Raw genomic sequence first — 12,500 nt, forward strand, 5'->3', positions numbered from 1 at the left:
GACTATGTCCCAACATTTGTTCACAACATTCACACCTGTAACACAAGACCTGAACGTCATCATTTTACTGAATATCTTCTTCTTCTTCTTCTGTGTTCATGGGCTGCTACTCCCACGGGGGAAGCATGCTGGGTAGTTTTGTGTTTCTATAACCCTTGAACTCTGACATAGGTTACAGGATCATTTCCATGCGCACTTTGTCTTGTGCTTCCGTGTACACACGAAGGGGGATAAGGCACTAGCAGGTCTGCACATAAGTTGACCTGGGAGACCGGAAGAATCCGCACCCTTAACCCACCAGGCGATGCCGGGATTCCAACCTGCAACCTAGCTTCTGCTTATGAGGCCAGAGTCTTACCCACTAGGCCACTGCGCTCGTCTAATTAAGGTTAAATCCTCACCTTCAAGTTCCAGTCGAAACAGGAGGGACGCGGCATCCGCAATGCATAACATTTCACGCTTTTTGACGCACCGGGGTTTCACCTGAAAATCAATTTCGATCAAGGTTCTTTGAAAATCAAAAAAAAAAAAAAAAGAAAGGTGAGTTTTTACAACGTTTGTTATTGACAACACAATTCGTTACATTCACAGATATTTTGACCCAGCTGTCTTTTAAGTGCACAGACAAACAAATAATAATTAAAATGAAAAAGAATTATCCGGCAAAAAGTGGAGTGTAGCAGCTTGCGGAGAAGACACAAGCAAGGCAATAACGAACGTTCCAACAACTTGCCTTCCTTGATTTGTTATTCTGAAATTCTGAACGTTGGCTGTCTCTTTGTTTTTACACCCCCGGTATAGGGGTGTGTATAGGTTTCACTCGATGTGTTTGTGTTCGCATATAGATCTCAAGAATGAACGGACCGATCGTCACCAAACTTGGTGAACAGGTTCTATACATTCCTGAGACGGTCCTTACAAAAATTGGGACCAGTCAAACACACGGTTAGGGAGTTATTGGTGGATTAAAATTATACAAGGCCTGGTATAGACGGACACCCCCGTTGGTCAAAGGGAAATAACCATTCTCACTGCCACCAACTGAGAAGGTTATTTCCCTTTGACGGGGGTGTAGTTCCTATCGGAGGAATTTCTTGTTGTTCAAGGTTCTTTGGTTTTTGTGTGGGTGTAATTTAACTGTGTTTGTGATCTCAAGGAAAAAGAAATAAGATAAAAGAAACCAGATCTAACATATTCTGTTACTTGACAGTGATGCTGGACTAGATTGAGGAATGACGTCATGTTTGTACAATGTCTTCGACCCAATGTGGCATTCACAATTGCATGAGAACTTGACCGTTCCTGTGCATGAACATGTTTATAAGGCATACAGAGATGTACAATATGTTCATAGATATACCACTGAGATCTTATTCAGTGCATATCGTGCTCAGCTAATTAAGTCTTTTATGTGTTGCATTTGTCTCATAATTAGTCTGTCTGTCCACTGAGCAAAGACCATTGGGTCGCTGTATTTGTGAATGTCCGGCTTGTTTTGTCATTAATTAAATGTATTAATTACTAACCTTTCTTATTTCATGCTAAATAATGCATTACTCTGAATCGACATTTTTGGGAAATAACTCTGTCATGATTTTTAAGCGGTGTGACAGATTAAGAGCCCTTTCTACGGAGTCCAGCTATTCAAAGCAAGTGCAACACTACCGATCGGCTTTAACCTACGATCGGGATGAACAACTAACTCTGATGTGTATGTTATGCAGTGTGCGCTCCATAGAATAGTTTACCTTTTCTTTTGAGAATATGCACATCAGAGCCATTTTTTGCCGCTAATGGCTTGCTGATCACTGACAGTGTTCGCCAAGCACGTGCGTTTTCCTTGGCTCACGAGACCTCAAGCTAAACCCACGTGACCTTGATCAAAACACGTTGTGAGCGATCACTAAGGGCCAGGGATCATTCCCGCAACGAATCGTGAACTCGGATGAGGACCTTCAAAAGGAATTCCCCTATTCCACACATCCGTTATTCTAGGTCCCGTTCCCGTAGCGACCAAGGAACGGCACGGGAATGGGAGGGATCGGGAGGGGACCTTAATGGAAGGCCTATGGACGTTAACGGAACTCCTTTGAACGATACGAACGGTTGGGACGGGTGAGTTCGGGCTGCATGTTCAAAATTTTAGCCATTCCTCGCCCGTTCCAAATGAACGGTAATGGAACCTACACATCGGCAACGGAACTCATGGATCGTAATGGAACTTAACGCATTGGTAACGCAACGCTAGCGCTCTCACACACTGAGTTGTCATACCCGCATTCCACACATCCGTTCTAGCTTCAGCTCCCAGCCGTCCTGGGGACGGCTGCCAGTACGGTGAGACGCTGCCAGTACGGTGAGACGCTGCTCAAAGATGCCAAAAACGGCCGTCTCATTGTTGTGGGAACGGAAGCTAGAACGGATGTGTGGAATGGGGGTATAAAAGGGTATCATATTGAGCGCACGCTGCATAACATACACATCCGAGTTAGTTGTTTGTCCCGATTGCAGGTGAAAGCCGATCTGCAACGTGGTATACACTGGCTTCGCCCCGTCTTAAAAAGCTTCACTCCGCAAAAGGGGCTCTTAATTACTCTACCACAACGCTTAAAACATATTTTTAAAATACAAACATCGTCTGTTATTGCTTATTCTGAACAGACTTACAGAAAATTTGGGGATAAACTGCAATTGAACTGAACGATATACGTGGTATATCAGTATCCCTAAAATTAACTACTAATGTGAGACAGCTCTGATAATATACTTCTGAGGCAAATATATGATCTGGTCTCACCCACTGCACATGTGCACTCTTGCCAATTTTATGCTAAGGAAATTTGCTACGATATACGATACTTATGCTGCAAAGCATAGAAGAAATGTTAACTACTTCATATAATTGCTCACCTCTGAATCGAAAATCTCCAATGCCTCTAGATATTCTCCCTGTAAATCAGAAAGAAACATGAGGTATGATCAAGCGTGTGCGCAGGGCTCCCCATAGCGCGCGTCCATGCGTCCCGCACTAGAAGCCAAAAACACGTCCTAGAAATATATGGAGGGGGTTCCTGGACGCACTAGATTTTAGAAGAGCGGGTTCTATGACGCACTAAATGTCCTTTATCGTGCGTACCGTAGATACCATTTTCAGACTGCAATCGACACTTCGCAGTACACAATACGTGACCACAATGTTTCAAAAGTACACTGGGACTTTTCGGCTTGTGGACCCTTGGGACCCTCTAAAATACTGCAGTGGGGTCCATGGACCCTCTACAATTTAAAAGTGAGGGTCCCGGGGCGCACAAGGAGGGGCGTCCGTGGGGAGCCCTTGTGTGTAATACAAATGCAGACCGTGTAGCTTAAAATTCATCTTTGTCTGACCATCAACAGTTGTACATGTACAAGTGGCTTACTTATGTGTGTATGTGTGCTGGTGTGTGTGTGTGTGTGGGGGGGTGTGTGTTTGTGTGTTTGTGTTAGTGTGTGTGTGTGTGTGTGTGTGTGTGTGTGTGTAGTGCGTCCATGTGCACGCGAGCATGCATGCCTGCCTAATTGTTTGCCTACATGCATGCATGTTTAATGTGTGTGTCACACTCTCTCTCTGTCTATGCGTTCAGTTTGTGCATGTGTATGTCTGTCTACCCGTCTACATCAGTGTCAGAGAGAACATGTAAAACTATATGCATGCCTGTATGCTTCGGCTCATATAGTCTCATCTGTCTGTTTGTTTGTATAGTTTGTGTTTAGGTCTTTTATTCAAGTATTAGGTATTAGGTATAAAGCTGCCTGCTTCTGCTACAATATCATCTCTGAATCGGCACCTGCCTATCTTTCTGAACTGGTCTCTCTCTACACTCCCTCTCGCACCCTTCGTTCTTCTGATGATGCTCGACTTCTCTGTCAAGGTCGCTTTAAACGCAAGGCTCATGGCTTCCGCACGTTTTCGTATTATGGACCTCAGTTATGGAATTCACTCCCCTTTCAATTACGTCACTCTCCATCCATTTCATCTTTTAAGTCCAATTTGAAAACTCACTTGTTCCAACAACACTACGGATAGTTCCTTAGTATAGAGTCTGGGGATGTGAGATGTGCATGATGTGTTGTTTGAATCTGACAGTGATTGTATGATTTTTGTATACATGTATTGTTGTCCCGCGCTTTGAACTTTTGATAAGGCGCTTTATAAATGCCCGTTATTATTATTATTATTATTATATGCATGCCTGTATGCTTCGGCTCATAGAGAACATGTAAAACTATATGCATGCCTGTATGCTTCGGCTCATATAGTCTCATCTGTCTGTTTGTTTGTATAGTTTGTGTTTAGGTCTTTTATTCAAGTGCCCCTTTTTATTTTGGAAGTGATTTTTTTCCCAAGAAAACTTACTTTTTCAATGTAATGCAAGGCAAGATGCCACCAGTTGTGGCAAGCCAGTGAGCCACAGACCTGAAAAACGACAGCGACATAGTATAGTGAACGAGACACTTACAAAGAATTAAGTATGAGTATGACACTTTCTTTCATCCAGCACAAAAACTAACAATAATTTCATAAGCCATTCAAAATAACCCACACACGCACACGCACACACACACTTCTTGATGGATCAACAACTTAGTGTAGGGAGAGGGGGGGGGGGGGGGGGGTCGGGGGAAGCATATGAAATTGCCAATTGCAAATACTATTAATGGATGTCCATGGCAAATTTCTGAAGTGACCATGTCAGCAAATTACATCTCATTTGACAGAGGCTGAAAAAACAATTATTTCCGTGCAATAAAATAAAGGAAAGTAAAGAGAGAGCTCGGAAGTAAAAGAAAACAAACACATCAGGTTCCTCCAATTATTTCAGTGAAATAAAAACAAGTCGCGTGAAGCGATATAAAAAAAAACATTTAGTCAGTCGGTATCAAACTAAAAGATCAACACGACAAACCAGTCATCGCCGAGACTACATTTAGATAGTCTCGGCTAACCATTCCCGAAGACCGAGACGGGTTACGCTCGTCTCAGCGAAGCATGCGACCGTAGTACTTACTGAACCTATTTCCTTTCATTGTGAGCACAGTTTTAGAGTAAACATGTCATATCTATATATTTTCTATTTCAGGAGAAGATGAGGAATACAATGCAATCAATTTTAAATCTGCTTCTGAAAATTTTATTTTAATTACAAATTTAATGAGCAAACTAATTAACTAACTTTTAAGCTTACGAGCTGAAGTGCAATCCCATAGTCTGGACTTCGTCGAAAATTGCATGACCAAAATGTCAATCTATTTGGTTGAAAAATGAGGGTATGACAGTGCTGCCTTAACTTTCACAAAAATACGGATATGACGTCACCATAGGCATCTAACCAAAAACTGAAAAAATCGTCTGGGGATATCATACCCAGGAACTCTCATGTGAAGTTTCATGAAGATCGATCTGGTAGTCTTCTTGGAATCACTTTATATCACGCACACACACATGCATACATGCACCACCACCCTCGTCTCGATTCCCCGTCTATGTTAAAACATTTAGTCAAAACTTGACTAAATGTAAAAAGGTTATTGGAAAATTTAATTATTGCCAAAACAAAACGTTACATTTACAGTACGTCAACCCAGTGCCCTTGTAAGCAGACAGACAGACATATTTTGTTTGTTTGTTTGTTTGTTTGTTTGTTTGTTTGTTTGTTTGCTCAGGGCCGGACCCAGGGGGGGGTTCCAGGGGTTCCGGAACCCCACCCCTGGAAAAAGCATGTACCTTGCTTTGAGTGGTTTTTTTGTTTGTTTTTAAATAAATTCGCTGATTTGCCCCCCCCCAAAAAAGGAGGAACCCCCCCCCCCCCCCCCCCCCTTACAACTCATTTGGTCCGGCCCTGTTTGCTTAACGCCCAGCCGACCACTAAGGGCCATATCAGGGCGGTGCTGCTTTGACATATAACGTGCGCCACACACAAGACAGAAGTCGCACAGACAGACAAATACTTACGGTACAAATAATGACCTTATCTCAAAATAGTTGATGGATCTTGCATGCAAGATGCCGGCGAGGTAAGTTCATTATTTGTGCCATAAGTGTAGGGAAAAATCTCCACCCTAAACCCACCAGGGTGCAAATCCAGGACATTCCGCAGCTTGGGAGGCACGCGTCTTATCGACTAGGCCAAGGGCGCAGCGCCCCGTCAGCTTCATGTACAAATCTAATCAGCAAAACACTATAGCAACAAACAAACAAAGAAACAAAAGCTGTCCTCCCAATCGTCCAGAGTGGAGCGGAGAAAGTGAATGGCCCTGTCTTGCTGACCAGATTCGAACCCAGGACCTTCTTCTTGGGAGGCCGGCGTATTATCCACAAGGCCATATTGCCCGCTAGATCTAATTCTAATCAGCAAAACACTATATAGCAAACAAAGAAACAAAAGCTGACCTCCCAATTGTCCAGAGTAGAGCAGAGAAAATGAATGGCCCTGTCCAGCTGACCAGATTCGAACCCAGAATCTTCTGCTTGGGAGGCCGGCGTATTATCCACTAGGCCATATTGCCGCTAGATCCAATTATAATCATATCAGCAAAACACTATAGCAAAAACAACAAAAAAAGCTGACCTCCCAATCGTCCAGAGTGGAGCGGAGAAAGTGAATGGCCCTGTCCTGCTGACCAGATTCGAACCCAGAATCTTCTGCTTGGGGGGCCGGCGTATTATCCACCAGGCCATATTGCCCGCTAGATCCAATCATAATCAGCAAAACACTATAGTGAACAGCTCAGATCATGGGTAATTTTAACACCTTCACATTTAAATGCTTATTTTATAGCCATCCATTGAATTGAGAAGAAAACAAAGCATACTAAACTGCTAAGCATGAATCAAACAATAAGAAAATAAAAAGAACCAACAGCATCGTTTTGTATGTGTGGGTAGTAAACACGTTTTATTTACAAAACACGGCGGAAAATGGCGACAAATTTGTTGCACAGCGACAGGTCACTTTCTTCAACCAAGGCCAGTACTTTCATACATGACAAAGGAAAGCAAATATGGCCTGAATAATAAAGTTATAGTGTTCCTTTGCGTGTCTGAGTGATAAACTGTTTTAACCAACTATCTTCTGAAACGTAATTGCACTCAGCAGATTTGTCTTCCGCTCATAACTTTCGTGTCACACGGTCTTTGCTACAAACAGATAGATCGCATTCTCGCAGAAAATCATTGACAACACAGACCAGTCATTTTTAGCATTGCATTTGGAAAGGGCTACTATTATAGTGTGTTTTAAGAAAGAAAAACATTACAGTATCGGCAGAACACGACCAAATGAGTTTTCGTGTCATAGCGTTATGGGCGTGAGATTGTGTTCTCACACTGTGGCAAAATCATTGACAACACAGACAAGTCAGTTTTAGCATAGACATTGGGAAAGGCTACTATTATAGTGTGTTTTAGGAAAGAAAAACATTATAGTATCAGCAGAACACGACCAAATCATGACAAATGAGTTTGCGTTTTGGGCGTTATGGGCGTTTTTTCACACTGCAGATCATATCTCAAAAACTACGGAGTGGATCTTTATGAAATTTGATATGGATATTTTTGACTGGATTTTCTCATAGAAGGTTTTTCCGTTTATTGATAGGACAGTTTGATGACGTCATATTTTACCGTTTGCCAAAAGGTCGAGGCAGCACTTTCACAGTTACAGTTTTTCATCAATTTGATCGAATTTCTTACCACACAATCTCAGATCTAGGCCGGATTATGGGATTGCATTTCAGTTTGGTCACTTAAAGTTTTGTTATTGAAATGTTTGTTCGAAATATGTCATTTTTTCAAATTTTTAAAAACTAATATTTGAAATTTTTTTTTATATTAGTGTATTCCCTATTGCGTCCTGTATCTAAAACTATATAGTTTTGTTGTTTTGTATTGATAATTATGCTTAAAAATGAAGAAAACCGATAAATAACCACTATCTTTATTTATGAAAAAAGACACTTAAAAACAACTTCTATCTATTCCTTACCATTTTCTGATTCCAAATATATATAGTTTCATGGTGTTTGACGTTGAAAATAGGCTAAAACTTAACAAACTCGGATCGTTGAATGGAAATTATACTTCCAAGCTCCGTGCAGCTGACAACATGATAAAAACACGTCATTTCAAGTGTGGAACACGCTCATGACGTCATACTGAAAGGTGATGAATTATGGCTTCACCTTGCGATGTTTCATTTCAAACATGGTAACATTTTTAAAGGGGTTTCTTTCTCAGATTTCTGTTTGCCCTCTGTCTGTCTCTCTATGTCTCCGTCTGTCTGACTGATTCAATTAAATGTGTAATTACTTAGTTTTGCAAAAGTCAAACTAAGTATGATATACCTAATTGATTCAGGTCTCTAAATTCTTATTGTAAAATTGTGAGTTTTATTCAAAACAAATTTAATTGGTGTTTTAAACTCAATAATGGGGCATGCTGTGATGAGCAGAAGAATGTGTGTTTACGAGCAGAAAAAGCCCATCAAAGTCAAGAATCGTGTTTTTCTTTTTTCTATTTTCACCGTGTAGCTTCCTACAGACACTAAGCAACAGTGTGGTACCACTTACAGTGCAATATCTTGTACTTTGTTTTTGACGTCTGTGCAACACTTCATTGACCCATGATCTGAGCTGTTCACTATAGCAAACAAAGAAACAAAAGCTGACCTCCCAATTGTCCAGAGTGGAGCGGAGAAAGTGAATTCCCCTGTCCTGCTGCCCTGTCATCTCCAGCACGTGACTCATGGAGTGTGTGGCCCATGTGTCATGGCGGTTCAGCTCAAGAGCCTGTAGGTGAGTGTACACAATTATTTTCATTTTCATTACTTAATTGTTGTCCTATCGCTGGGAAATGTTGCCACTTTCTCCCAGTGTTATAGAGTCGCGCTACCCCAGGTGTGTGATTCATCAGAAAGACTCATGCGCCTTGAACATACGAGAATTTAAGCAAATGCTTACACGACTCGCCTTCGTCTTGTCCCATTACAATGGAAGCCCCCGCCCCCCCCCCCCCCCCACCACAGGTGTAAAAATCAGCCACCTGCACTATTTTTGCTAAACCGTGCATTGGTTTTGTCAACTAGTGTTATGGATAACTTCAAGCATTAAAAACGTAAGTTGATGAACAGATTCTGGACTCTAATGTAGAAAATGAGTCTGCATAAAGTAACCATTTCCCTGCATACAATCAGGGACCTATATTAATATAGGTCTATGATACAATTGTTTAATAATTAAAGGCACAGTAAGCCTCCCGTAAACCATCACAGATACGGTCAGGCTTTTACACACAGTACAAACACCCTTTCATTTAAACACTCACCGATTGAGAACATCCTAGGTGCCCTCCGTAAAGAGCGAACAATTTTCAAAGAATTTATTTTTGCGTGGTTTATCTTACCCCTGAGCCATCGTGAACCCGTGTGATCCAGTTTTCCTTTTTAACAATGTAGTCGTCAGTTAGTCATTTGAATGCGACTCGATGTGAGCTTATCTACAATAGCACGTTTTTATGCACGAAACAAACGGCTGTGGTTCACAAGAACTCTAGCGATGGCTTTTGACTGTTGAGAGGAACGGCGATATGCATAACTAACCGTCGTCTGCTACGACCCTTGCGTGACCCTGCTTCCGGGCTTTTCTTTTATCAAACTTTCACAACTTCGAATTGTACTGATCTTGTCTTGATGAAAAAAGAATTCTTTTATGGTTAAAGAATGTTTGTGTAACAAGCTGTCAATTTATTAGTTAGATTTTAAAAGTTAGGTCTAGCGCAAAAACGCACCACGGTCCAAAAACATTCTGATAATCATCGATCCACGGCTATGGCCAGTTTACATCGATAGAATGAGACCCGAAGGGAAGTAATTCATTTTTGACCTGAGTTCAGGATGGGTCCAAAAAGTGTTCGAGACAATCTGCAAAATTAATTCTTTAAAAATTGCTCACTCTTTACGAAGGGCACCTAGGATGTTCCCGTTTGGTGAGCGTTCAAATGGAAGGGTGTTTGTACTGTGTGTAAAAGCCTGACAGTATCGGTGATGGTTTACGGGAGGCTTACTGTCCGGGCGTGATTTCCGGTATCATATTCATAACAGCCGTCCAGCACCAAAACGAGGCACCATTGTTGTAGAGGAGCAAGTCCACGAAAATAAATTCTTTGAAAATGTCTCACGCTCGACAGAAAGCAGCCAGGATGTTCCCGTTCGGTGAGCGTTCAATTGGAAGTATGCTTGTACTGTATGTAGACGCTCGGGGAGCTCTGTGATGGTTTACGGGAGGCTTACTGTGCCTTTAAGAGTAGTTACTGATTACTTTGGAGTTTATCCCTGTAGGTGTCTACATCAGTTACAGCACATTTGAACTACCCTGGACTTCCTGAGCTTAACTTCTCCAAACAACTTCTCCCAAACAACTTCTCCAAACAACTTCTCCAAAATGGTGTCGTAAATACTGTATCTTTAAATAAACACTTGCTAGAGTTTCTTGACACTTACCCTCAATGCCTGTTTCTCTGCACGATCATACATGTTGGTTTCTTCCAGCCCAAAAGCATGCATCCCCAGCAGGAAGCTGCATGAGGACAGACAAAAATAAGTCATGTAAAAATTGTCTATTGGTATAAGTGAGAGTTAGAAAATGTACTCTTGCAGTTTCACTGTCAAATTCAATCTTTCTTTCTTTATTTGGTGTTTAACGTCGTTTTCAACCGTTCAAGGTTATATCGCGACGGAGGGAGAGTCAAATTCAATGCCATTTAATGTCATTATATGCAAGGTACAGTAGAACCCCCCTTTAAAGTCATTTTTTTAAAGGTGGTCACCAGGGCGGGTTCAAATATGAGATTTGAACCAACACCAGTACAACACTGAGGCTTTAAATTAACAGAGAGATTTGTGACAGAAGCTTCTTCTTCTTCAGCGTTCCAGAATGTTCTGGTTACGTACGTGTGAGCTTGTTTGCCCATTTGGGTTCCCCACACTATAGGCTACTCTGAGAGCATAGTCAGCTCACTCCGCTTTCGTTGAGTAGGCATGCTGGGTATTTTCGTGTTTCCATAACCCACCGAACTCCGACATGGATTACAGGATCTTTTCCGTGCGCACTTGGTCTTGTGCTTGCGTGTACACACGAAGGGGGTTAAGTCACTAGCAGGTCTGCACATAAGTTGACCTGGGAGATCGGAAAAATCTCCACTCTTAACCCACCAGGCGGCAGCGACCGGGATTCGAACTCACGACCTCCCGATTAGGAGGCCGACGTCTTACCACCACGCCACTGCGCCCGTCTGTGACGAAAGCATTTAAATAGTACATCCTAAAGCAGTAAAGGCTCAAAAGGGGGGGGGGGACATTGTATACTATAAACTAATGCAGGAGGCTTGCCCTAAAAAATCATCTGAAATATTATATAACCAAGAATACTCACATTGAAATCATCTTTCTCCTTACCTGTACAGAGGAGTAGAGGGAGACCATTCTGGCAAAACTCGAGCAGGACTGTCCCGGATCTGTGCAGAGTTACCTGTGTAGATATAGCTCATGTACGCAGACCTCAGAGCCAGCAAATCGTGGGGATGGTCAACCAATATGTCTTCCCATGTCACGCAGGCCTCTCTCAAATAGCTGCAAGAAATATATACATATCAGTCTGAGGTACTTCAAGAGACCATGCATTCATTCTTTTTTTATTTGGTGTTTACGGTCGTTTTCAACCACGAAGGTTATATCGCGACGGGGAAAGGGGGGAGGTGGGATAGAGCCACTTGTCAATTGTTTCTTGTTCACAAAAGCACTAATCAAAAATTTGCTCCAGGGGCTTGCAACGTAGTACAATATATTACCTTACTGGGAGAATGCAAGTTTCCAGTACAAAGGACTTAACTGTTCTTACATACTGCTTGACTAAAAGTCTTTACAAAAATTGACTATATTTTATACAAGAAACACTTAACAAGGGAAAAAGGAGAAACAGAATCCGTTTGTCGCCTCTTACGACGACCATGCATTCATTAACGCTCAAAAGTAATGCTATTACTAATAATTCACATATTCATTTGAAAACGTCATCAGCTATCTCAATAACACAGTGCCAGAGCAAAATCTTGGACAATTGTTTGTAACACCAAACAAACACAGACTGGTCAGGAATTAATGCACTGCCGTGGAAGTTATGTTACGTCATATTTTGACAGTTTTAATGTCTTTTTAGTTGGGCAAAACTACTATTATGGGCTTGACTGAAGAGTGAGTGATTCTCTTTTACAACATCTTGATCTGACAAAACTGTAAGGATGAAAGTCGCTTGTTCGTTTCAATGCTTGTTTTTCTCTCAGGTGCCAGGAGACTGGTTCTGAATAACTCTCACTTACTCTATTACACATGTTGTATGCATTTAGAGTGCTTACTTCCCTTTGTTTATCAGATGACATTAAAACTTCATTTAATTAAAACAATGAAAAA

The 12,500-nt window shown here is 41.7% G+C and overlaps 1 protein-coding gene across 1 annotated transcript in view; it reads right to left on the minus strand.

Annotated features, from left to right (window-relative positions):
* Nucleotides 1-12,500, minus strand: part of LOC138980290 (tetratricopeptide repeat protein 38-like) — a 203,106-nt gene that overhangs the window by 5,850 nt on the left and 184,756 nt on the right. The window contains exons 5-10 of the mRNA XM_070353155.1: nucleotides 11,490-11,663; nucleotides 10,536-10,611; nucleotides 8,707-8,826; nucleotides 4,397-4,456; nucleotides 2,911-2,949; nucleotides 402-483 (exon numbers count right to left, since the gene is read on the minus strand). Of these exons, the coding sequence (XP_070209256.1) occupies nucleotides 402-483; nucleotides 2,911-2,949; nucleotides 4,397-4,456; nucleotides 8,707-8,826; nucleotides 10,536-10,611; nucleotides 11,490-11,663 (551 nt within the window). The remainder of the gene's footprint in view (nucleotides 1-401; nucleotides 484-2,910; nucleotides 2,950-4,396; nucleotides 4,457-8,706; nucleotides 8,827-10,535; nucleotides 10,612-11,489; nucleotides 11,664-12,500) is intronic.

This window comes from Littorina saxatilis, linkage group LG11 (assembly GCF_037325665.1).
Source record: "Littorina saxatilis isolate snail1 linkage group LG11, US_GU_Lsax_2.0, whole genome shotgun sequence".
NCBI lineage: Eukaryota > Metazoa > Mollusca > Gastropoda > Littorinimorpha > Littorinidae > Littorina > Littorina saxatilis.